At 39.4% G+C, this 25364-nt stretch overlaps 2 protein-coding genes, 1 long non-coding RNA gene and 1 pseudogene across 4 annotated transcripts in view; 2 read left to right on the top strand and 2 right to left on the bottom strand.

Annotated features, from left to right (window-relative positions):
- Positions 1-25364, top strand: part of LOC309384881 — a 435034-nt gene that overhangs the window by 119443 nt on the left and 290227 nt on the right. The window lies entirely within an intron of this gene.
- Positions 6796-7737, bottom strand: LOC309384861 (olfactory receptor 5AP2-like; the record flags this gene model as incomplete). The annotated part of the gene is made up of 1 exon (XM_081938705.1): positions 6796-7737. One exon carries the CDS (start codon positions 7735-7737, stop codon positions 6796-6798), a length of 942 nt encoding a protein of 313 aa, XP_081794831.1.
- Positions 13791-14724, bottom strand: LOC309384101 (olfactory receptor 5J3-like; annotated as a pseudogene). The gene has a single exon. The product of its transcript is annotated as an olfactory receptor 5J3-like (transcript).
- On the top strand, positions 22562-23506 carry LOC309384859 (olfactory receptor 5AS1-like; the record flags this gene model as incomplete). Its single annotated transcript, XM_081938703.1, has 1 exon — positions 22562-23506. One exon carries the CDS (start codon positions 22562-22564, stop codon positions 23504-23506), a length of 945 nt encoding a protein of 314 aa, XP_081794829.1.

The raw sequence follows: 25364 nt of genomic DNA, 5'->3' as shown, positions 1-25364 counted from the left end.
TCCAACAATTGGGAGTTTTTAAGAAGTGATTAGGCAACCATTTATCTGAAATGTTATAGGGTTTTCTGCCTGAGCAGGGGTTTGGACCAGAAGACCTCCAAGCCCATTCCAACTCTGTTATTCTGTTCTGTTCTGTTCTGTTCTGTTCTGTTCTGTTCTATAGTCGTGCATTCCTAGGTACTGACAAAAAACTCCCAATTCATTTTGGCTTATTCTCTATGTGTAGAATTCTAACTTGAATTCATTCCAGTTGGAAATATTTATATAAAGTTATATTGATAGGTTAGTTTTTGAAAGCAATATATATGAATTAATCATTTTATGTCTACTACTTCTTTTCTGTCATATGTCCATATTTTTATTTGTTCAAGTTTAGGTAGCATAGAGCTTTAATTTTACCTTATGTTTCCATAAGGTTCAAAATTCTATGTGTTCTATTTTTTTTTTGTTAGTATCATTACCAAATGCTGTAATGATGGATTCAAAGGATATTATGTGTCACCTACGATATTTCATAGCTTGCTAGTCTCAATAAATTGTATTAAATCAATAATCTTACAGGATTGATTTAATAAAATAGAAGATTCAGGTAAAGTCTTCTACCATAATCTATGATACAGAAATTATTTCTTTATCCTGATCTTTTTCTCGGATGCTTTTCACCTTCCTAGACTGATTTCTATTTGAGATTTCCTAGTATTCTTCCATTCAAATATCATTATCTTTTATATTAGTAGAAAATAAAAAGTCCATCAATGTATCACCCAACCCCTCATTTCAACCATGAGCTACAAATATTCCCCTTTCTTGATCTCATTCTCCTTAAGGTTAAAATACTTACTCCTTATTTAGGAACAGTATCTACAATATTTCTAGCAATCATTTTAATATGTTTCTACCTAAAGGATGAAATGGAATTACAATAAGAAATATTTCCCTTCCTCGACCATTTTTCTCTCTCCAACTTTTCAGCTGAAAATCTTGCAATTATTTTAGGAAAGCCTGATCCAATAGTTTACAAAAGCTGGATTAATAAGTTCCTTGCCATTTTTATCACAGAACTTTCTGAAGTTGCTGGAAAAATAATTGTGGGGGAGGTGAGAAGAAAGCTCAGGTGAAAAAATTGTCACCTGAATATCGGAGTTCTTTGTAACATACTGGAGAAGATGATCTATTCTAAAGGATTACATTATCAAAATGTTATCTTTGGCAATAAATAGAAAATACATTTATGTAAAACAGAAATGACATCATTTTAGATGTTGCTCCTCATAATATCTGGATAAAAATGTTACTGCTGGGGAAACTAAAAAAACAACAACAATTGCATTCCAAAGACCCAAAGCAACACTACTTTAGCACCAATTGGACACCATTCTTGAACATGTGTCACAGTAGCCTATGGCAGGTTTGAATAGCGGTCTTTCTTCGAATTTTCTCTTGTTGCCTAACCTATCCCCAAGACTGAGGATGTAGCAACAGTGTAGAAGATATGTCAGTAAATATAGTTGTCTGTATCTTCTTTCCACATATTTATAGATTACCGTACATTAAGTAAACAGTAAGGGTCTTGATTTCAATTATACATGCCATGGTTTAAAACTGATGTGTGATTTATGAAACATTTTAGATTAAGACAAGACAAGCATGGTTATTTTTAAAAGGGGGAAGATAATTAATAAAACACAGACATTTCCTTGCATTATGTGATACAAAGTAACATTAGCTTAACTAATAACATGGCTCAAATTAATATTTTTATTATATTTAGGGCACATAATGTGAAGAGCTAGCTTTCTTGAGAACTCTGGGAAATTACATTGGGAAAGATGGAAAGGAAGAAAAGTATACAGGTGGAAACAGCTACAATGGTGATGAGTGGATCATTGGGGCAAATCAAGCCAGAGAAGTTCTATCTTTGTGGCTGAAAAGGTCAATACGTATTTGATGGCACACAATCATTCAAAAAGACGGAATGATGCAGGAACCCCTTGGCCTGGTGGTATGTTAGTGGTATAACCAGTCCCTACTCCTATCAAAATGCCATTGGCTATCCAGCTGACATGGACTTTCATCCTCTTCAATCGTTCTGTCTTGAAATGTTGCAACATTTGCCAGATAGTCATTATAAAAGTATTTGAAAAATATCCCAACAATAGTCTACTGGCGAAACCTTTCGCATGAATGATAAGCTCCATTTTTTTTCATGACTCCTAGCCTAACAGAGTACTGGATTACCTCTTCCCGTAGAAGGGATCATTGACCATCCCAAGGGAGGAGACAGGCTTTCTTGTACTCAATGGATGATAATAATAAAAAATAACACTGAATAAGACAGCTAACAAAAGGAATTATTTGTTCTTTCAAATTTGGGAACACTATTGTGTTAGCAGAGTAATTGTTGTCCCAATAAACAAGGAAAAAGTATGCTGAAGTATTATGAGAAAGGTGGGACATGATTAATGCTGAATCAAGCCCAGGAAAATATTCTTGGATAAAATGTATTTTGCAAAGTTTTTAAAATCGATGCCAGTGTGGAATTTTTTGGAATCAAGTTGATTTATGCAATAAACAAGCAAAAAAGTATTTGAGCTGTAGTTATAATTACTACGTATTTTATAATAATTAACAATGACAGAATAATTACTTTCATATCTTTTAAATCACAGTACCTTTCCAGCAAAAAGCTGAGTTAATTGACCCATAAATTCTTGGGTTAGTCCAAACAAGGCTTTTAGTATACAGCCACATTTACTAATAAAATATTATATTGAATTATATGGCACTCTCCCATGAATTACTCTCCCATTTCCTTGCTACTTCTGTGTTTTATTTTGATGTTTTTGAAAACACCTATTCATCCTATGAATCACAACATCCTAGTTGGTTTTATACCTGAAGAAATTCAATAGAAAATAATATAATAATTATAATAATTTATATGTTCCCAACTCCCACTGACTCTACATTCTGATGCATTCTTGCAATAATGCAAATTCTGATCTCCTAACTGTTGATAGCATATAGTACAACCTGAAACAGCAGCGCTCTTCTGCTAAGTTCTGACATTGTTTTGTTGTTTGATTCTATTTTTTTTATGGACCACTACCATTTGAAACTTCTGTGCACCTAAAAATAAAATCGCGTAAAATACAGGAAAATTTAATCGCCTCTCTTTCTACAGACTATACATCCTGTAGTGCAGTGATGGCTAACCTTTATGTTGTTGTGTGCCAAAAGCAATGCAATGCATGCCCGTGCCCATGCCCCCCCTGCACATGCCCATGTGATCTGCTTGCGCTCCACCTGCCCTCGTGCATGCACACGTGACCCCCCTGCACTCCCCCCAGCCCCCACGCATGCACACGTGACCCTGGAGCTTTCCCCATGCATGTGCATGCAACACCCCATTCCCCGTTTTGGGCCTAGTAGGCCTCCCTGCAGTCTCCTGCAACCAGAAACGGGCCTCCTACCTGTGCTTTCCCCCACATGTGCTCATGACACCCCCGTACATGCCTGCATGGTCCCCCACCCCGTGCATGTGCACACGCCCCCTCCACCCCCTGCATGCACTGCAGAGACCTGAAAATCAGCTGGCTGGCATGAGGCACCCACGCATATGCGGTAGAGCTGAGCTGGGGTGACGTCTCGTGTACCCGCAGAGAGGGCTCTATGTGGCACCTGTGGCACGTGTGCCATAGGTTCGCCATCACAGCTGTAGTGCATGGTTTTTCCAGAATAACACAAAACATTATTAGTTTCTTCTCTGTTGCTGCTAAATATAACAGACCCTGTACTTGGAGAATATAGGATATGCTATATATCAGTGGTGGGTTGCAGGCGGTATGCCCCAGTACGGGTGTACCAGAGCCAGCCCGGAGCACCAGATACCGTTCCGGTACGGTGCTCTGGAGGGCCCACCCACCCGCTCACGCTTCTTACCTGTGTTTCAAAGCTGTTGGCACTTCTGCACACATGCATGGTGCATACAGTGCCTGCATGATGCTCTGCTGAGCAGCTGGAGCATCGCGGAAGCTTGCAGAAGCATTGTTTCCAGCAACAATGCACGCAGGCAGCATGCATTTGTGCATGTGCGTACCACGTGCATGCATGTGGGTGAATCCAGAACCCACTACTGCTATATACCATAGTTACAAGAAGAATATGGTTGCAAATACAGACTTCTGGTATTACATTAAAGTTACTATTCACCAACACAGCTAAATGATTTATGCCTAGCAATTAGGTATAATGACAAAGAATACAGGGGAAAAAGAGACAAATGCTTTGGGTAAGGTTGGGATTCTAAGCCATCCTTTGAATGGGCCAACACGATTCAGAAAACACACTTTCTTCTGCCAGCATATCTAACCATGATCAGAAATGACCTGCAGGCCAACCCACTCTCCATCATTAACATCTTAACAAAATCATTCTTCCAATGAACTATCAACATTTATCAGTACCTGGAAACATTACAAGTGCTTTTACTTTTTTCTTTATTTCTTGCTCCCATAAATGTTAAAGGATTCAGATTACAGAGCAAGAAGAATTCACCTTGTTTTGCCCTGAATTGTTTCTATAAAACTGCACTATGATAAGGATCACAGTTAATCATAAGCTTCAGCTGTGTTTTAAAACCTGACCAACTGATCAGACTCATTGAGAAGCAGGATTCTTTCCAAAGCAGAACTGGCTAAGAATGTTATTGGCTTGAATGTATGTTACTCCAGTAAAATTTTAGAACAGACCAAATGATAAATCTTGTTCCTATTTATATGACAGTAATTTTATTTAATCTTCTAATGAAGGTCTATTCCTACAAATTTTACAATTTTACAATTAGATGAATGATTTAAAATGATTTTATTGAATGGAATACCATAAAAATGTTATGGCATTTTCTTCACCTAGGTGAGGGAGAATGTGATTTGGCATTTAGGTCTTAGTCAAAGTTAGAAAAGGGTCTGTAAGTGAGTAAGGATAAATTAAAGGGTTAACATAAGATGTAAAGTTAAACTGGACAAGAATGCCACGAGCCTTATCCATTCCACAGGGGATTAAATACCTTGTCTACCTGACTAGATCTTGCTAGGAAATTGGTATTATTCTATCCACATAAGGCAATCAAGATATCCTGTACACTATGTGTACAAGGCATATGTGACACGGGAAGAATGTGTATTTAGGAGAAGGATCAATATCCTGCCTGATAAAGTATAAAACTCTGTAACAAACTGCCCTTCGGGGTTCAGATTCTGCTTAAGCTATCGCTGCTGAACCTTGCTCAATAAACCTTTCCCTTCGACAAAGAGCTGGTTTGGTCTCATTTCTGCAACAAGGAGTTATGTAGGGGTGTCCTACAAATCATTGAATGGGATCTGAACTGAAATTGTGATTCTGTAATTAATGAATATATGGCTATTTTATGTTGGGATTGATTCATTTCATGACATTTATATTATAGCTGGTCTAAAAACAGGAATGGATTTCCCAGGAACATTCTTAAATAAAGATAAAACATTCTGATTGCAACCTGGCACAAAAATTGTTGAAAGTATTACTGTCGGTAATTAGTCCTATAAATGTTGGCTTTGTGAAACTTCTGATAATATCAAATAATTGGTAAGTAGGTTAAACAGTACATTCTGAAAAATATGTAATGGCTTCATTAGATATAGGAAAAAGCCTTCGAGGGTTTTAAGAAAAAGCCTTCAAGGCTTACAAGTACAGTATAATATCTTTCTGGAAGGTGTTATAAAAATGGCTTTGCATCACACTTGCAAGATATTTGAAAGATATAAAAAAAACTATAAGCAAATAGCAATATATTCATCTGTAGTATTTGTCACATTCATGCTATGTTTAATTTAATATCAACTGCCTTGGAAACGTCAATGAATTTGAACGCCCCAGATGAAGATTTTTTTAGAGACTAAGCTAACAATACTGCTTCTCACAATGAGAAAAGTAAATATCAATGATATAACAGAAATTTGGAACAGAGAAATGGATTTTCCTGAATTATATAATCATTGGTTACAACTTTTAAGAAATGTTTAATGTATTTATTAAGAATAGTATTTATGAATTTAAAACAAGGTCAACCTATTGAAATTCTTTTTTAAATTTATTAGACTGGATATTGGAGATGTAATACATCAAAATGCTTTGCTCATATTCTTGATAATTCCTTATTGATTAAATTATTAAAGTAATTAAAATGGCAATAGGTCATTATTTTTGTAATTATACTTCGAAAAGGTCAGCCTGGGTTAAGCAAAATATAAATGCTGGTTTCATTCTACCTCTAAAGAACTGATTTCTCTAATCTTTTTCCTCCCTTCTGTGTTCTGCCCTTTGGTTGGGAAACATTTAGCTATAAAAAGAAAATATGGAATAATTCTTCTTTAGAGTTCAGATTTCATTTTTTGAATTCAAAGGTCCATGTAGCCTAAAGAAATGTATACAGCTTAAGTTTTTATTCAATAAGACAGAATGATATAAACCATTTGCTACAGTGGTGGACATCCATATGGACATGTGCAGCACACGCACACATGCGCACAGCACTTCCGCAAAACTCCAATGTGTGCGTGCGCGGAAGTGCCGAAGACTTAAAAGACCGGTAAGGAGCTCGGGCGGGCAGGTGGGCTCTCCGGAGCACCGTACCGGAATGGTATCTGGTGCTCTGGGCAGGCTCTGGTACACCCGTACTGGGGTGTACCGCATGCAACCCACCACTGATTTGATACTAGAACAAATTGATCTAATACTTAATTTTGGTAACGATAATCATATCTGTTGAGCATCAGCTTTTCTTCCTAGTATACTTCTGAAGGCACCTCTTACCTCCTGGTTCCTCATGCTGTAGATTAATGGGTTGAGCATGGGGGTCACCACTACATAGAACACCGAGGCCATTTGGTCTAGGTGATAACTCTGCCTAGAGCTTGGTCGTGCATACATAAAGCTGAGACATCCATAGAAAATGGTGATGACCATGAGGTGAGATGTACAAGTGGAGAAGGCTTTCTTACGGCTCGTGGCAGAGCGGATCTTTAAAATGGTAACCAGGATATACGTGTAGGAAGTGAGAACAGTCAGGCTTGTTGTTATTAAATTGAAGCCAACAAATACAAATACCAACAGATAATTAAGACTGATATCTGAGCAGGAAAGAGCAAAAAGAGGAGGACCCTCACAATAAAAACTCTTAATGACATTTGGACCACAGAAGGACAATCTAGTAGTTGCAGCCATTGTGTGCACAGAAGCATTGATGATCCCAGCAACATAGGCCACTGCTATCAGCTGAACACACTTCCTTTGGGACATTATCATCAAGTAGAGTAGTGGATTGCAGATTGCCACATAGCGATCATAGGCCATCACAGCTAGGAGGTAGCACTCTGTGGTTCCAAATAGGGCATAAAAGTAGAGCTGAGTGAAGCAGCCCCCATAGGAAATACTTTTCTTCTCTTTTAAAAGATTGGATAGAAAGTTTGGGGTGACAGAGGAGGTGTAACAAATATCCAAAAAAGATAAGCTGGTTAGGAAAAAGTACATCGGTGTGTGGAGAGAAGGACTGATCCTGATCAAGCTAATCATGCTTAGATTTCCCATTAGGGTGATGGCATAAACAGCAGAAAATGTCCCAAAGAGGAGAAGCTGTAACTGTGAGTTCTCTGTTAATCCAGTGAGTATGAATTCTGTCACCTGTGTGTTATTTCCCATGTAATCACAGTAACATTTCAGTCAATTTCCCTTAGTTTTTCTAATATTTGTCTGTGATCAGAATCAATTTCCCATGTAATAACAATAGCTATCTACATAAAAGGGCAGATTGGATATAACATACTATTTGTGTTTAGACTAGTTTCTGCCCATGAATAAATTTATCCACAGACTGTTAAAGACAATTCATGACCAAGGGAATGCTACTGAAATCTTCAAGGTGAGGAACTCTCTTTTAAACCTGGAAAGACATGAAAAAGGTATCAGAGCAAAATATGATTTGTATTGACTTTTTCTCTCACAAGATATTTTCAGAAGCTGCAGTAAAGAATTAGCAAGCTAAGTGAAGAAAGGTTCTTACTGCTTTCAACTGTATATATTGTTTTGTTGGTTCATTGCAGGATCGACATGTTCTATGACTTGTAGAAGCTGATCTTTAGACTACTTGGGCTGCTCATTTCTTGAGATGATGTCTCAAGAAATCTACTGTCCCTATTGATATGTACTCATTTTATGTGTCCATAGCCATGTTATACTTATTTACAGTATATCCATCTATTTGTACCAATCTCATGTGAAAATGTCTGTGTCTATACTAATACCTGTTACCTTGTACATGTTGACAAATAAATAAATAAATAAAATAAAATAAATAATGAAAGAATTCTGAATAATGAACAATACTGACTCTCATATCTTACGTGTCTAATACCAATGATAATTCCTCACTGAACTTCTAAATTTCCTAATATATAAAGGTTTTTTTTTTAAAGATGCAAATTTGAGGTCTTCTTAGATTGCCAAGCTTCCCATGGTTTCTGATGCAATATGAACTACATAAAAGACAATATTTAAAAATTTTAAATGGCCTTGTGCACATTATATGCATGACATACAGGCTTGATCTGAATCTTCTCTGAACAGACAGACAATTCTCTTTGAAGTAACTATAACTTGTCATCCCATGAACTCCTAAAGCAAACTCTCACAAACAATAAAACGCAACAAATGCATAGTTGCCTTTTTGATTATCAAACTCACTTGTTTTCTTGCAGCTCAACAACTTCCTTCACATATTAAAATGTCTTGCCTTTTTTTCAAGCTTTGATTTGCAGATTTTTGAAACTTTCGCAGTTCTAAAAGCAATTCAAATATTTTCCTCCAATCTCCAGTAACTCAACAGCTTTATACACTGCTGCAGATATTAATGTTTCCTTCAACTCTCTTTGGAGTGATGGAGAAGATAATTCTACTGAGAAAAATATTGGTTTGGGAAACATCTCCCTGAAGTACTACAAACTGCTCCATCTACTAATTTGTGTTAATTACACAGTGAGGATTTAATAAATCAAATTGCAATTTGAAATATTTACCAGTGGAAAATGTAGTATTCAGTAGAGATCACATTCTCTCTTTCGCTTTATTTATTGATAGTATTTTATCAAATCCTTTCCTCACACATGTTATACCCCATGTAGACAGAGAGTGCCTTTCAAAAATGCGATTTTTATTGTTATTTAAAGTGGAAAAATATATTAACAAAACTGTTCAGAATAGTAATAGAATCATTCAGAGAAAATATTTAAAAACCTACAGTATACTGAGTTGGAGACCAGTGATTTCAAACACTCTTTAATAGTGGTAATAGCTTGTTGATGTGATTTCACTAGGAATTGAAGTCTGAAAAGTGCAGATCCTGTGGGGTTGGCTGATGCACAATCTTTTGTGATTATTTGGTGAGAACTGAAAATCTATATTTTGGGCCCTGAGAAAGTGACTGGATTCTTTTTTTTTTAAAACAAAGTTTTATTGGTTTTTTTGGTGTTTTACAAAAGGAAAAGGTATGGGGAAAGTTACAAATTGTGGCAGCCGCAAACTGCGGTAGGTATACGCCCCCTCCAGACTCATGGTGTACATTTGCATAGCATTCAAATATTACATAATAACATATAGTCAGTGTGATAAATTAAAAATAATTTCAATCAATTTGTATCGTGTGGATTTTCTTACTTATTTGTGTGATCTAAGCTTTCTTGATGTCGCCCCATCTCCCCCCGTTGGCAGTGCTCCGGCCCCTCCCGTGTCTTGTATATCTACTGGGATGTCTTCTGGTTTTTCTAGGAGTAATTTATTTTTTTCCATAAAGGCCTGCGCCTCTATGGGTGTGTTAATTCTGACCCTTGTCTCCTCCCAGAATATTAACATTCCTTCAGGCAGCAACCAACGAAACCACACCCCCTTCTGGTATAATTTATTCACCAATTGCGAAAAATATTTTCTTTTCTCCCTCACTTTCTTGGGGATCTGTTTCAGTATGGTTATCTCCTTATCTTTGTATATCAGGGCTTGTCCCCTTTGTGTATTCAGAATTTGATCTCTTGTGCTTTTCCTAAGAAATTTAATGTGCACCTCCCTGGGGACATTGTGTGTTCTAGCATATGCGGAGTTCACTCTATAGACCAGGTCTATTTCCCACCCCATCTGTTGCTTTTCTTTCTGGGTATACTCAGCCAAGATAGTTGTCATGATGTCCCTAATGTTTTCATCATCTGTCTCCATCACATTCTGAAATCTAAGAAAAAAGGACATTCTCTCAAACTCTGTTTTCATTTGTTGGGTGTCAAGCTCTTTGTTTTCCTTTTGCACGCCCTCCACCCCCCCCCTTCATCTCAGCCGCCCCCTGCTCCAAGAGATCCAATCTCTGTGAGTTCTTATCAATTTTTTCCTGGTTCCCTCTAATTTCTTCTTTCATCTCCTTCAGCTGTTTCTTAATTTCCTCTTGTCCCTGTAGAATTTGCTGAAACATTTGATGAAACTCCAAGTCCGCAGTTTTAACTTGTTTAAAAGCTGTCAATGTTGATTGCGTGCTCGGACTCGAGGTTGTAGATGTCGAGGCAGAGGCAGCAAAGCCGGACTTTCCAGGAGGTGGTCTTTTAGATGTCATTGTTAGTAATAAAGAGTCCAGTCAGTATAGAGAAGAATCAGTCAGAGTGGTAGAGCAGCCAAGAGAGTTCGGGGGGTAGAGAGACCAGGCACAAGGAAACTCTCTAATCACCCTGGCAGAGAACAGATGTTTTTCACTCCAGAAAGTTCAAAAGTAAACAATCCACAAGAGAGGTATCCAAATAACACGGAGACAAAGACCGGAAGCCTGAAGCTAAAAGGTGGAGTCAAGTTCAGCTTTCATGAAGACAACGGAAGTGTGCCATCTTGCCCTGCCAACTTCGGGTACTGAGGCAACAAATAAAGTTTTCAGAGTTCAAAGTTCCCAAAGATCACATTTTCTTAAAGCCTAAGGGTTTAAGTCTGAAGATCCATTTAGTTGGAGTGTGACCTCTTTGGTTTGGCTCTCCCCCTCCTCCTTCCCTGGGGCTACGAGCACTTTTGTTTCTAGCCGCTTGTCCAAGGGGGGGGGGAAATCCCCCTCCCCTCCAGCCACACTTCTCCAAGTTAAACAAAAGTTCTAATTAGCACAACTGACAGGTTTTAGAATTGGTAATTGGTATGAAGGGAGTCTACGCCTCACCGCACCGCCGCTGCAGGGGTCCTCCCGCCGTATCTTTTTTTCTTCCGGACAGCCTCACAGCGAAGACGCTTCGCGCCTCCCCTTCGCGCCTCCCCTTCGCGCTCCTCGGTGCCTGGAGCGAAGCGGGAGCCCCCCGACGGCCGCCGCCGATGCAGGGGTCCTCCCGCCGTGCCGCTCCTCCGGCAGAATGCCTCTTCGGGGCGTCCTGTGCCCCCCAAGGGGTGGGGAGCCCACCGGGGATGCGCGGGGCGAGCAGTCTCTGCCCGTTGCCGTCAGCCGCCGGAACCGGAAGTGAGAAAGCGACTGGATTCTTGAGAGCTGTGAATGTTTTAGATCCATGCTGCTCATGGTTGATAAAGGTCTCCCAAAATGTATTATATGGGAAATTTTTCCTTGGCTGTAGTTTGGTTGCACCTGCCCTTTTGGAGATTATGATCTTTACCATTTCAGTAAATCATCATTGGACTCAATTGTGTTGTGCAGCTCCAAGGTGCTTGGATGAAGCAGATTATCAGGATTCTTTTCAGTCAAGTTTAACATTTGGGCACTTCATAGAAACATCACTAGTCGTGCTTTTCATAACTTGTGATGGGACGATGCTGGAGGTGGTGCACCTTCCTCACCCTCTGTGATCCCTTGTCAAACTTGAAGTCCACCAACATGGGAGCTCAAGGATGTAAGTGTTGAATATCAGTGCTGCAGTTCTTCCTTGTGGCCTTTTCAGTCAGTGTTGTGGGTGAACAATGAGAGAAAGAGAGATCTTGCCTAAGACACCTACTTTGTGATGTGCCTCATAACTCAGTTCTTTTTTACTCCTGATCAATAGCTACAGAAACAAGTGCATGAAGTCATGCATTGGAAGGGGACAATATATCATCAGGATGCTGATGATACTCAATTCTATATCTCAACCATGGACTTCCAAGAGATGTTGTCAGATATTCCCTGGAATCATTTCTTCTCAGCTCCTATTCCCATCCTTTGGAACATAATATTTTTATTGAAGACTAGCTGTACCCAGCCACGCGTTGCTGTGGCCCAGTCTGGTTAAATGGAAAAGAAAGAAAAGAGAAAGTGCAAGTCCCCCGGCAGAGGCTGCCCCCGCATGGAAGTGAGCCACAGTGGCCCCTGCAAGAGCCACCATGGAGGACGCTCCCACAGGCCCCAGCCTGGCCGAGCTGAGGAGGAGAGGAGAGGCAGCCGCCGCCCCCGACCCGGCTTCCCTCAGCGGAGGCGGCGAGAGGAGGCAACTGGCATCCCCTGAGGAGCAGGAGGTGGAGGAAGGAGTGGCCCCTGGTGCCCCCGCTGCCCGCTGCCCCATCCAGAGATGCCATTGCCGCTGCAGTTGCCACCTCACAGGGCACCCAGCGGCTGCCCCAGCCCCTTGCGCCTCAGGCTGACACCGCCACCGCCCCAACCCGTAGCTGGGTCCCTGTGAGGGGGGTGGAGAGCACGGTCAGGCGGCCGGGCTGAGGAGACGCTCCACCTCCACCTCCTCTGGAGCTCCACTGGGCTGGGCGGGGGGGGGCAGCTTAAGAGTGGGAGGAGGCGGCCAAGGGATGGGGCAGGCGCGCCCTGCTGCAGACAGCAAAGGCCTGGTGGGAGGGGAGGACAGAGAGGGGAGGGGGAGGCCAAAAGGCTTTGGCTCCCCTTGGTGGAAATGGCCCAGCCACACATATATAGGGACCGTCGGGACGAAGCTGGAGAGAGGCCGAACTGTTTCGAATATACTATACTCAAGAAATGAACGCTATGGTATAGCGTGTGTTGGTTTTACATCCAGCAGATGGCGCTGGTTTTTTAAAAAGCATGTTTTTACCTGTCACAGGTGTGACATCTATATAATATATGTATATAAAACATGTGATTAGTCGAATGCAACGTTGTGTCAAAATTTCAAAGCAATCGGTGAAAAACTTTCGGAGATTTGAGATTTTGAACAAACAAACATTACATTTTTATTTATATAGATGCACACTACCTGAGTTGGGCACTCATTTGACTGAATGTATAAATTAGTTAAACAAGTAAAATCTGAGATCTGTAACTGAAACTGTAACACTACGTGGGAATGTCAATGGAAGATGGAGAGGAGGAGAGAAAGGCTACATAGAGAGTGATCAGATAAGTGAGGATATAGCCCTCAGATGCATAATGAGTAAAGAAGGAAACTCAGAAAGAAAACCCGCTAACTTTGTAAGGTACAAAAAAGACAGTGGGAAATTTATACTGTCAGACAAGCAAGATTCTGGTAATGTAGCCTTACAATAATATCAAATCAGCTCCTCTGATTGTGTTTCCAGTCTGCTCTACTTGGAAATGCTGACATCAATTTTGCAAGTCTCATACCCTCTTCCAAGGAAAGGAATTTCAGGAACAGCATCTGCGTCAAGAAAATGCACACATGACCAATTTGCAGATGGCCTTGATAAAACAAATGCAACAACTAATGACACACAATAGTAAAACTTTTTCTATTTAGAGCAGCTGTTCTCTAAAGCTGAATTTTGGAAAAGAGCAACAGTTTTTAAAAATATATCTGTTGAACATGAAATTGTCTTCCTGGGCTATTTCTGAAGGCACCTCTTACCTCCTGGTTCCGCATGCTGTAGATTAATGGGTTGAGCATGGGGGTCACCACTACATAGAACACAGAGGCCATTTGGCCTAGGTGATAACTCTGCCTAGAGCTTGGCCGTGCATACATAAAGCTACTACATCCATAGAAAATGATGATGACCACGAGGTGAGATGTACAAATGGAGAAAGCTTTCCTCCAACTCATGGCAGATCGTATCTTTAAAACGGTAACCAGGATATATTTGTAGGAGGTGAGAACAGCCAGGCTTGTTGCTATTAAATTGAAGCCAACAAAAAAAAAATACCAGCAGATAATTAAGAGTAAGATATCTGAGCAGGAAAGAGCAAAAAGGAGGACCCTCACAATAAAGTGTTTAATGATGTTTGGGCCACAGAAGGACAGTCTAGATGCAGCCATTGTAGGAATGAAAGCATTAATGATGCCAGCAACGCACGAAATTGTTACCAGCTGAACACACTTTGTTTGGGACATTGTGATGAAGTAGAGTAGAGGAATGCAGATTGCCAAATGGTGATCATAGACCATCTTAGCTAGGAGGTAGCACTCTGTGGTGGTCAAAAGACTATAAAAGTAAAGCTAAGTTAAACAAACCCCATAGGAAATAATCTTCTCTTTTAAAAGACTGGTTAGGAATTGTGGGATAACAAAGGAGAAATAACAAGAATTCAAAAAAGATAAGTTGGTAAGGAAAAAGTGTGTTAAGAGAAGGACTGATTCTGATCAAGATAATCATGCTTAGGTTTCCCACCAGGGTGATGGCATAAACAGCAGAAAATATCCCAAAGAAGATGAGCTGCAACTGTGAGTTCTCTGTTAATCCAGTGATTGTGAATTCTGTCGCCTGCATGTTATTTCCCATGTAATCACAGTAACAGTGTTGAACAATATTTCAGTTAATTTTCATTTGTTTTTCAAATATTCATAATGTACAGTAGTCTGATATCATAGTTCTTAAGTTTCTAGAAAACGAATGATAATTTGGAAGAAATATGGTAAAGAGCTCACATAGTAATTTGATAAAGAGCTCACGTAGTAAAATGATGTTCGGTTCACAGTGGACAATCACATATGAAATGAACATGTTGACTATCCTGAATCACAACTCGTGCCAGTTTCAGGAGTCATAATGTAGCTACATGGTAGCCCAGAAAAACAGAGCTTGGAGCAGAACAACAGTAAGATGTGACTTATGGGCATGCAAAAGTGGAGGGGTGGGGAACGCTGCCTGTCCTTGTCACTCTACTCCTGAAAAAGTGCTTCATATTTGTCACAGACCAATTGACAAGTCCAGTCTACCTGCTGGCCAAGGCAGCTCTTTGTTAGCCAGTAGGAAGACTGAGCTAAAAAGATTTTCAAGAGGTCAAGTTCAAGTATAGGGCTAAGTGGGATGCATCTTGGCCATACAAAAATCAGGCCAAAAGGGGTTTGAAGCAAGCCAAGTCCACAGTCTTAGGCAATGGGTAGATCAAACCAATGGCATAATTCTTCTAAGTAGGATTTTACTACGTGATGCGTGTTCCCAAATTAATTTGTCAATGCAAACAAACCAGGGGTGGGTTCCTGCCAGTTCTAACCTCTTCTATAGAAGAGGTTCCATAAACCTACAGTGCCGTTTAGAACCGGTTCCAGCTCCCTTCCCCCACCCTGCCCATCCGCACATCATCAAGATGAAGAGCGAGAGGAGGAATTCTGGGAGTTGAAGTCCACAAGTCTTAAAGCTGTCAAGTTTGAACACTCCTGGGGTATTTTCCCTAAAGGGTTAGAGGTGCAAGGGTCTTGTAACTTGACAGCTTTAAGACTTGCACACTTCAATGCCAGAGTTCCTGAGCCAACATGACTGGAGGAAGAATTCTGGGAGTTGAAGTCCACAAGTCTTAAAGCTGTCAAGTTTGAACACCCTTGGGTTTTTTTTTCTAAAGGGTTAGGGGTGCAAGGGTTTTGTAACTTGACAGCTTTAAAACTTGCGTGCTTCAAATGCCAGAGTTTCTGAGCCAACATTTTCGTTACTAAGCAAGAGCATTGTTAAGTGAGTTTCTGCACATTTTACAAGTTGGCCACGCCCAGCCAGTCACATGACTGCCACTTCCACTCCGTCATATGGCCGGCAAACCACTCCCACAAAGCAGGCCACACCTACAGAAGAGGTTCTAAAAAATTTTGAAACCCACCACTGAAACAAACCTACTATTGTTTCCGCTTCCATCTCATTTGGAAGAATCCATCTGCAGTATCAAGCTAGGGTCGTGTTGGTTGGTATAGAAAGGGAAGTCATTCTGAAGCAAACATACCGAAAATGTTATGTAAGCGGCAAAGACAAAAGCATTCCTTAAGTGCTGGGAATAGAAACAGCATTAAGAATATCCTGAGCACACAGCTTATGCTAGGACACACAATGTTCCCAGGGAGGTACATATTAAATTCCTTAGAAAAAGCACAAGAGATGAAATTCTGAGCACACAACGGGGGCAAGCCCTGACATACAAAGATAAGGAGATAACCATTCTGAAACAGATCCCCAAGAAAGTAGGAGAAAAAAGAAAAAACTATTCGCAATTAGCGAATAAACTATACCAGAAGGGGGTGTGGTTTAGATGGTTGATGCCTGAAGGTATGCTAATATTCTGGGAGGAGACAAGAGTTAGAATTAATACACCCATAGAGGCACAGGCCTTTATGGAAAAAAACAAACTACTCCTAGAAAAACCCGAGGATCCTCCACCAGATACACAGGACACGGGAGGGGCCGGAGCTCTGTCGGCGGGGGGAGATGGGGCAACATTGAGAAAGCTCAGATCACAAAAATGAGTAAGAAAATCCACCTGACATAAACTGTTCGAAATTATTAACTGAACTTACATGCTGACTATATGTTATTATGTTACTACCTAATAATGAATTATGTGCAAATGTATACTATGAGTATGGAGGGGGAGCGCACCTACCGCACACTGCAGTTGCCAAAATTTGTAACCTATCCCCTACCTTTTCCCTTTGTAAAATATTAAAAAAAACAATAAAACTTTGTTTAAAAAAAAAAAGAATATCCTGAGCACAAAAGGGCAAGGAGGAAAAGGACAGTCAAACTTGTAAGATTCTGTTATTATACACTCCCAATAAAATCTTATTTTAGTCTTCCTGTGAATTTCATTTTCAGTTCTGGTCTACCTTGCAGGATTGGCAATTGCATTGGGTCTCCAAACTCTTTAAATTGATCCTGGTCACCACTAAATTAATTCACTTTGAGATATTTAGTAGTCTATCTTTCTCTGTGGCCTAAATATAGATGCAGCACTCACTTTGTATTTATTTTGTTCTGAAATAAGCCAATTAATAGCCATCATTTCTCTATCTGTGCTGCTGAGGATAGGAAATCCTCAGGGAGGAGGACCCAAAGTCACAAATCCACCATATAAAGATTTGTCTCTAACGATAAAAGCCCATAAATAGGGAGGAGCACCAAAACGGTCCTTAGTGAGATGTAGTGGCAGGGCTAAAGCAGACAGGAGAATATAGAGGGAAATAAATATGCCTTTTCATAGAATTTTAAAAAAAGAGTGTAGGCCCAGAATTGTTGTAAAGATTTATAAGACTGTCTAGCTATATCAGAAGCAAAAAAAAAAGGGAGGACGAGCTGTGACATAAATGGTAAGTGTTAAATGATACTAATTGACTCCAAAAGGACAACCTAATCAGACAGTCTCCTTTTCCTCATCCATAGGATGGAAAGATAGGAGAACTTACAGCCTGCATCGTGGACAGATTCCCCATTAGACTTTTAAATGTTTTATATTGTGCTAGGGAAGTGTGATTTCCTCCCCAAACAATTAAAATTGGTTCAGAATTAATTTGCAGCACAGGAGCATTGCAAAATTCTATCTTCATTTGTGCCATTTGCCCAGAACTTTTATCAAGTTCTTTTATCAAAGCGAAGGTGTATATGAATCAATATGAATCAATATTGGTTTCTGCTTATATTATTGTATACTGTCAGAAATTAGTTGCTTTCTAGCCTAGCAAATTGTAACCTTAATACTGGATGACATTACTGCAAATGTTATCTCACTGCTGTGTCTCCCTTCTATTCTTGGCTTCAAAGCCAGGCACATTCTTGAAAACATAGAAGAAATTGTTACACGGGAATATCATGCCGCACAGATAAAGAAACCAAACTAGGAAGTTTTCCTGGCTCATAAATCCTTAAAGCATTCTGCAGAAAAACAACTTGGCAAAGGGGGGCTGCCACCCCCTACACAAGGCTATAGAAATACTCCACAGGTAAGGTAGACAGAGACTGGAGCTTGAACAAAAGAACACTTTAAAGATCACATTGGTAACGAATCTTTGTCTCTGATTGGATAAACTTTGTTTCTATCTGCCTAAAATGTATATAATACTCTGTGCCACTCTGGCAGAGTGTGGCTATTCCTTACATGCATTTGTTTGTATGTTTTGGATATAGTTTTGTCACCCAGCTTTTGCTATGGCCATGAATAAAAGCTGATATTTTTTGCAAGTCTCGTCTTGAATCTCACTCTCTTTGGCATTTCAGTGGCTCGGAACTGCTGGAACCTTACAAGAGAAAAATGGAATTTAGGATGTCATGATGCAAAAAATGAAGAGGTATAGAATATTGGCAGGTGCTGTTTCTCCTACAGTGGTGAGGAAAGCAACTTCTACTGAAATTCCAACCACTGGGCATACAAAAAAGAGTGATAACATTTGCCTTTATTGCCTTATTGGGATAAATTAATAATTTTAATTCAAAGTGTGAAAAGAAAATGACTCTTACCCTTCCTTTCCCAAAAGCATTGAAAGAAATAGACCATTAGACATTAGCACTGTTCTTTTAATAAATTCATGCATTCTTAAGCAACAGCTATTCTTGCCATGAAACTGACACAGTTTTATTTGATCAAAGTTCTGTTTGAATGTTTTCTTTTCTATAAAATTCTAATGTTTATAGAAGCTAGTTAATGGCTATTTTAATGGTTAAAACATGAGCAATACTACTGGCTTTCAAAAATTGCATGTTCTGCTTTATAAAGTCACTTTCAGGATCATGCAGAGTACATTTTGTGTCTTATGTCCACATCAGTGTTTGCTTTCCCTTGCCCAGAGATCAAGCAAAAACATGTTCTTTGTAAAGAGGTAGAGCTTCAGAAAGTGGTTTTAGATTCTCTCACTAAATAATTGATGTCTTCTTTATCATTAGAGGGGCCGCCTTTTGAAAATATTTACCTTGTAAGATTTTTTTGCTAAATTAATACAAAACTAGTCCTATTTTTGGACAAAGTGCTGTAGTTCCTCCAGGGAAGCATTAGCAAGATATTGAAAGAGATAATGTTATATACTGAAATCTGACCATGGATTCTAAATTAGTATAGTGCCTACAAGAGTGATGGAGATATTGCCCTCATGTCAATGTTAAACATTCTATTGCCCGCTCAGTTCAGTCTTGTAGAATGAATGGGAGAAGAGATGTTGTTTTCTTCTTTGTCTCAAGAAGCAAAATATTTTGAGCCAACTGTGGGTTCATGGCGTTACTGGAGAAAAATTCCTTCACAATCCCAGAACTATCTATTCCAAATTCCAGTCTTAATTCTTTACTTGAAATGAATCAGGGGTGGCCTGAAGGAATGTGAGGTGAGGAGACAAAGAGTAAAGTTCAAAGTCTTGTTCTTTTATATTTTCAATAACAATTATAACATGCCCATTTAAAAAGAAATTGATCTCAACATTAGTTTTAAACAAATGTAGATGGGGGTTTGATTCCTTACAAGTCTCAATTTTCTGTGAATGTCAGAATAAGTTAGTCTTTGCAAAATATTACTTTAGAAATATAATTTGAGCAATGTCACAAACTTTGCAATTTCTTAAACCTATGGAGTAATTATGCTACACAGAAGTCTGAATATTTAGTTCCTGTTATTCCATGCTAAATTGTTGTCATGTCACCAGACTTTTCAGAGGCTTCAGGAGAATTAATCCTATGAGAGCTCTCAGATTTTTTAAAAAATGCAATGCTTAAAAAATGAACAGAAACCTGTAGAGATTACTCAGCAATGAGTAACATTTTGTCGGAACTCACATTGCACTTCAGCACTTACTTGCTCGAACGGCTCTTATCTGTTGTTTTTTCTAGAATGGATTAGCATGGCAACCCCTTTGAAACATGTTCCAAAGTAGTTCCATTGATTTATAATGAGATAAGCACAAGACAGGAGCTAAGATCCTTCTGAACATATTTCATACTCAGTTAAAATTCAGAACTGAGGCAAATATCTCTCTCCACAGATACAATCCAAACAAAGATTACATGGAGATACTACAATCAGTCATAAGAATGCTTATTAATGGTTTCTGTTGCCACAAATAAGTTGCAGCCATCTCAGATGACACCCCACAACATCTTCCACAGAGGAAAATAAATATCAATGAGCTTTTTTAGAGAGCAAGCTATTGTGCTTTGGCTGTGGCAACTGTGGCTGATTCCTTAATAGCAGGAAATATTTCTCTAGTCAAGAGCTGCACATTCCTTTTAAAATGGATTTCCCCCTCTCCTTTGTCATTGAGTGGGAAAGATTAAGCTGCAAGATTTAACATACTGAGCTGAGGTGGCACAGTAGTTAGAATGTAGTGCAGCAGCAGGCTACTTCAGCTGACTGTTAGCTGCATTCGTGAGTTCAAATATCACCGGCTCAAAATTGACTCAGCCTTCCATCCTTCTGAGGTGGGTAAAATGAGGACCCAGATTGTTGGGGACAGTATGCTGACTCTGTATACCACTTAGGACTATAAACGCACTATGAAGTGGTATATAAGTCTAAGTGCTAAGTGCTATGCTATACCTATGCTATGCCTGTGAGGGTGGGATATGTGCCAACAGCAGGAATGATCATAGGGGGTTGCAAAAGCTAGGGGTGGAGTCCATCCACTGCCTACAAGAAATGGTTTGCCCATCTATATCTTCAGATGAGGTTAAGCATGGACAATTTTCATAGAGTAACAGAACTGCAAGGTTGGAAGGAGCCATACAGATCATCTAATTCAACCTTCTGCAATGTGCAGGAATACCAATTCAGCCATTGAGAAGTGGCTGTCTAACCCCTTCTAAAAAACCTCCAGAAATGGATAATCCACAACCTTCATGGTTTGGCTGTTCCAGATAACTACAATTTCCACCTGTTACTTGGACTCTTAATTTCTGCACGAGAAACAGTTCCTGCCCATTTATTCTGCATTTTCTTGAATGTACTTCAGCATATCAATTGTGTTTCCCTTCATCTTCTTTTCTCCACACTGCAAACTCAAGATTTTTTGCGGTCTACAGGTATATTTGGACCTGGATGTGACAGCACACATCAATTGAAGAGAAATGCTCTTTATTGTCTTTTTCTTTTAGGCAGCAGGTAGATGGACTATAGTGATAGCTGTTTGAATAGGGTAGACTTAGCTTTAAGCAAAAAGAATGCATTATCTTCTACCTTATTCACTAGTATTGATTTTAAAAATAAAATGTTAACAGCTTCTAATAGGAGTTCATTAAACATAATCTAAACACATTAAGGCTTCCCTTGATAATATGTTTCTAACAAGGTTCTTCATTTCAAGTGCACTTTCAAATATTTCAAATGTTAAAAATTCACAGGTGGCAGCCGTGTTCTAAAATTTTGCAAAATCAAATAGGTTGAAGTTTGTTTATAGTCTATTTATTTCCTCTCTGTGCTTGTGCCAGTATTATGGTGGATGTGAGCCCTTTGATTTTCCCACATATGGTTTTTGACGTTGATGTATACTACGATGTAGACAGACCTGCAAAGATTTATTTCATATTGGGGGAGGAAGAATAATTATTTATTTTGTAATATGTGTATCCTAATAATAATGCAACAGTGATAATCAGAAAAAAAACATATACAAAATAGTGATTAACATGAACTAAAACTGAAGGGGAAGAAATGAGGCATATAATATTAATATTGCAGTAACTAAATTCATTAACATATTTAAAACTAGACCATATGGAAACAGGGTGTTTCATCTTCTTATTTGTACAATATAACAACATGTTCAAAACTCATAAAAGAAACCAATCTATCAATTCTACAGTTCAATACCAGGAACATACTTTTTTAAAATCTCTGTAGGACAATTTTCTTTGCTGAATTCTTCATAAAATGTTAGATTCCATGTATCTGGAGTATACTTCAGCATCACATTTACATCTTTCATTATTATATGTGTCCCTGGGTTGTTTTGACATATCTAATAACTTGCAACAAAAAGGAGCTTAAAAGAGAATGAGCAATAATAATAGCTATATATTTTAAGCTATTCTTAACATTTTTAGATTTACAGGAGTATGAGTCAGTCCATCTTTGTGTAGAATGTGCACCTGGAGAAATAGTGGAGCTTTGGCATCACAAAGCTTTCCAAAGGAGGAGGGAATACTTTCCTTCAGAGAGAAGCCCAAATTAAGAGTGTATGTAGTCCTGGGAGGAGGGAGAAAGAAGTTTGGGGTAGCTTCATCCTAGAATCCCTCAGGATATCTCTACTCAGTTAGAAAGTTATAACTAATTTAGCAACTTTCTGCCCATTAGGGATAAGTAAGTAAAGGATTTGGCTGGATTTGGCTGTGTCCTCTGGGCTTGGACCTGACAATCTTCTTTGTTTTACAGGCTTACTGAACTAATGCCATGGCCCAATGGAATCAAACCACAGTGTCAGAATTCATCCTTGTAGGATTCACAGATAATCCAGTGCTCAGCACCTCTCTTTTTGTGGTCTTTCTAGCTATCTATGTGATTACTCTTCTTGGAAATCTAGGGATGATTGCACTGATTCGCCTTGACTCCCATCTCCAAACACCTATGTACTTTTTCCTTAGCAATCTGTCCTTCTCAGATCTCTGTTACTCTACAGTCATTGTCCCTCAAACCCTGGTGAATTTCTTGGCTGAAAAGAAATCCATTTCTTTCATTGGTTGTGCTGCTCAGTTTTACTTCTACGCTGTGTTTGCAAGTGTCGAATGTCTCCTGCTAGCTGCTATGGCCTATGACCGTTACGTGGCCATCTGTAACCCACTATTGTATCCTACTGTCATGTCCAAGAAGGTTTGTATTTGCCTGGTGCTGGCTTCCTACCTTGTGGGTTGTGCCAATGGCATGGTACACACAAACACTACCTTTCGCCTTCCCTTTTGCAGCTCTAATGTCATAAACCATTTTTTTTGTGATGTACCTTTAATCCTGAAGCTTGCCTGTTCAAACACTCAGCTCAACCAGATTCTGCTTTTTGTCATCTCTTCACTGATAGGACTGTGTTCATTCTTCATCATCCTTATCTCTTACATCTACATTATCACTGCTATCCAAAGAATCCACTCAAGCGGGGGGAGGAAGAAGACCTTCTCTACCTGCGGCTCCCATTTGATGGCTGTTACCTTGTTCTACACCACAATTCTTTTCATCTACCTGAAGCCTTCCTCAAGTGACATTGAAGCCCAAGACCGAGTTGCTGCTGTCTTTTATACAGTAGTGATTCCTATGGTCAACCCTGTCATCTATAGCCTAAGGAATAAGGAGGTGAAGGAAGCACTGAAAAGGATAGTGAGAAAGAAATGGGTTTCTGCTCAGGCATAACACTTCCTCATATGGAGAATTACAAATTGCACTGGCCACCAAACAGCGTGACTTTCTTCCAAGAAACCATAGGCATAGAGGATTGGGTTGTATAGCCAAGAAATAACTTACTATTTTGAAATAATAAAGGAGAGAAGGGAGGAATGTTAACTTTTAAATACATGCTTAATGAAAGATTGTGTGGAATTATGCTTCTGGAAGATATGAAAAAGACCCTGTGTAGAATGAGAAAGTGAAAGAAGCTATGGCTAATGAAAAATACACTGGCACAACGTATATAAAGAGAAAACCATGAACTGAAATAAAACAAGGAATTGTTATGATGAAGAAAGGCAAAAGTGCACTGATATGGATGGAGAGAGGGGGGAGAGGGAAATGGGATAGTGGCTGGTGGAGGAGAAACAAGAAGCCTCTAGGAATTCAAATGTAAAATTATGAAATTATTTTGAATGAAACTGAAGGAAGAAAATACTGGAAGAAACGTTTTAGAGTTATATATGAGAATGATTCCCCCTAAGTTACTGATATGCTGCTTCATTGTGTGTGTGTGAAAGCGGGAGGTGATGTTCCTAGGAGGGAAGAGCAGACAATATGACAGGCACACACATAGTCCTCGAATAACAACAGCTCATTTTGTCCATTCAAAGCTACAACAGGAATGAAAAAAAGTGACTTATGACTGTTTTTCACACTTACGACCTTTGCAGCATCCCCATGATCATGTGATAAAATTTCAGATGCTTGGCAACTGGGTCAAAGTTGTGACCGTTGCTATGACCCAAGGTCATGCGATCACCTTTTGCGACCGTCTGACAAGCAAAGTCAATGGGGAAGCTAGATTCCCTTAACAACTGTGGCAAGAAAGGTCGTAAAATGGGGCTAAAGCTCACTTCACAAATTTCTCACTTAACAGAAATTTTGGGCTCAGCTGTGGTCATACATCAAGGACTGTATCCTCCCAGAAGGGTCACCCAGGATGTAACGGTCATCCCAGCTACCAAGCCCAAGCAAGTGGGCACCTGGATCAGGCAACAGGGATGCAAGAAGATTCTGGAGACAAATGATCCCTTTAGCAACATCAGCAAATGCATGATTTCATGCTGCAGAGGAGGAAGTAATGGTAAAACCACTCCTGTGGTTTTTTTTTTATTTTATCCAGAAAACTACACAGATTGACAATATAAAATGACTGATGATATAATGCCAGATTATGGACCCCCAGGTTTTTAATCATTTTTAAAGGTACAAAATTGCACACCAGAGCAGTTTGGCGGCATGATTTTAGGTTATTACAGGGAGAGATTGAGTGTATGGGAAGTAGATTTGCCTATCAAAAACCATACCACTGAAAATCAATCATTTTCCTGCCAAATCTCAGTGAGGTGATCTCAGCATGCTAGAATGCCACAAATCAAACACCATTGACTGAAGGTGTCCTGCAGATTGGCATAAATGGAAAGCATTATTATTCAGATGAAAAAAGAGACCAAAGGGTATACTACTCTGCCTCCATTAAAAGACAAAATCACTAGACTGATTATTTAACGATCCTCATCTCCCCTATCTTATGGGCCAGCTCAGTTGCCTTGGTAAGCATCCATCACTGCTATAATCCCCATGTTGCAAAATGGTCAGACACCAAATGTGAGTCAAATGCCTAGTGAAAGAGCTTGCCTGAAGACAGCAGAATACAGTCTAAGAAACAATAGCATCGTCCAAATATCACCCAAGATCAGGGGCGAAATCTTCCTGGTTCAGCCCAGTTTGGCTGAACCAGTAGGGATGATTCTCCTTGGTTCTGCAAACTGGTAGTAAAAAAAAAAAAAGCTTCTGAGGATCACTCAGCTCAACTCTGAAG

The sequence above is a fragment of the Natrix helvetica genome (assembly GCF_964273705.1).
Source record: "Natrix helvetica genome assembly, chromosome: 1".
NCBI lineage: Eukaryota > Metazoa > Chordata > Lepidosauria > Squamata > Natricidae > Natrix > Natrix helvetica.
The sequence above is the reverse complement of the archived record's forward strand: the minus strand, read 5'-3'. Positions and strand labels throughout refer to the sequence as shown.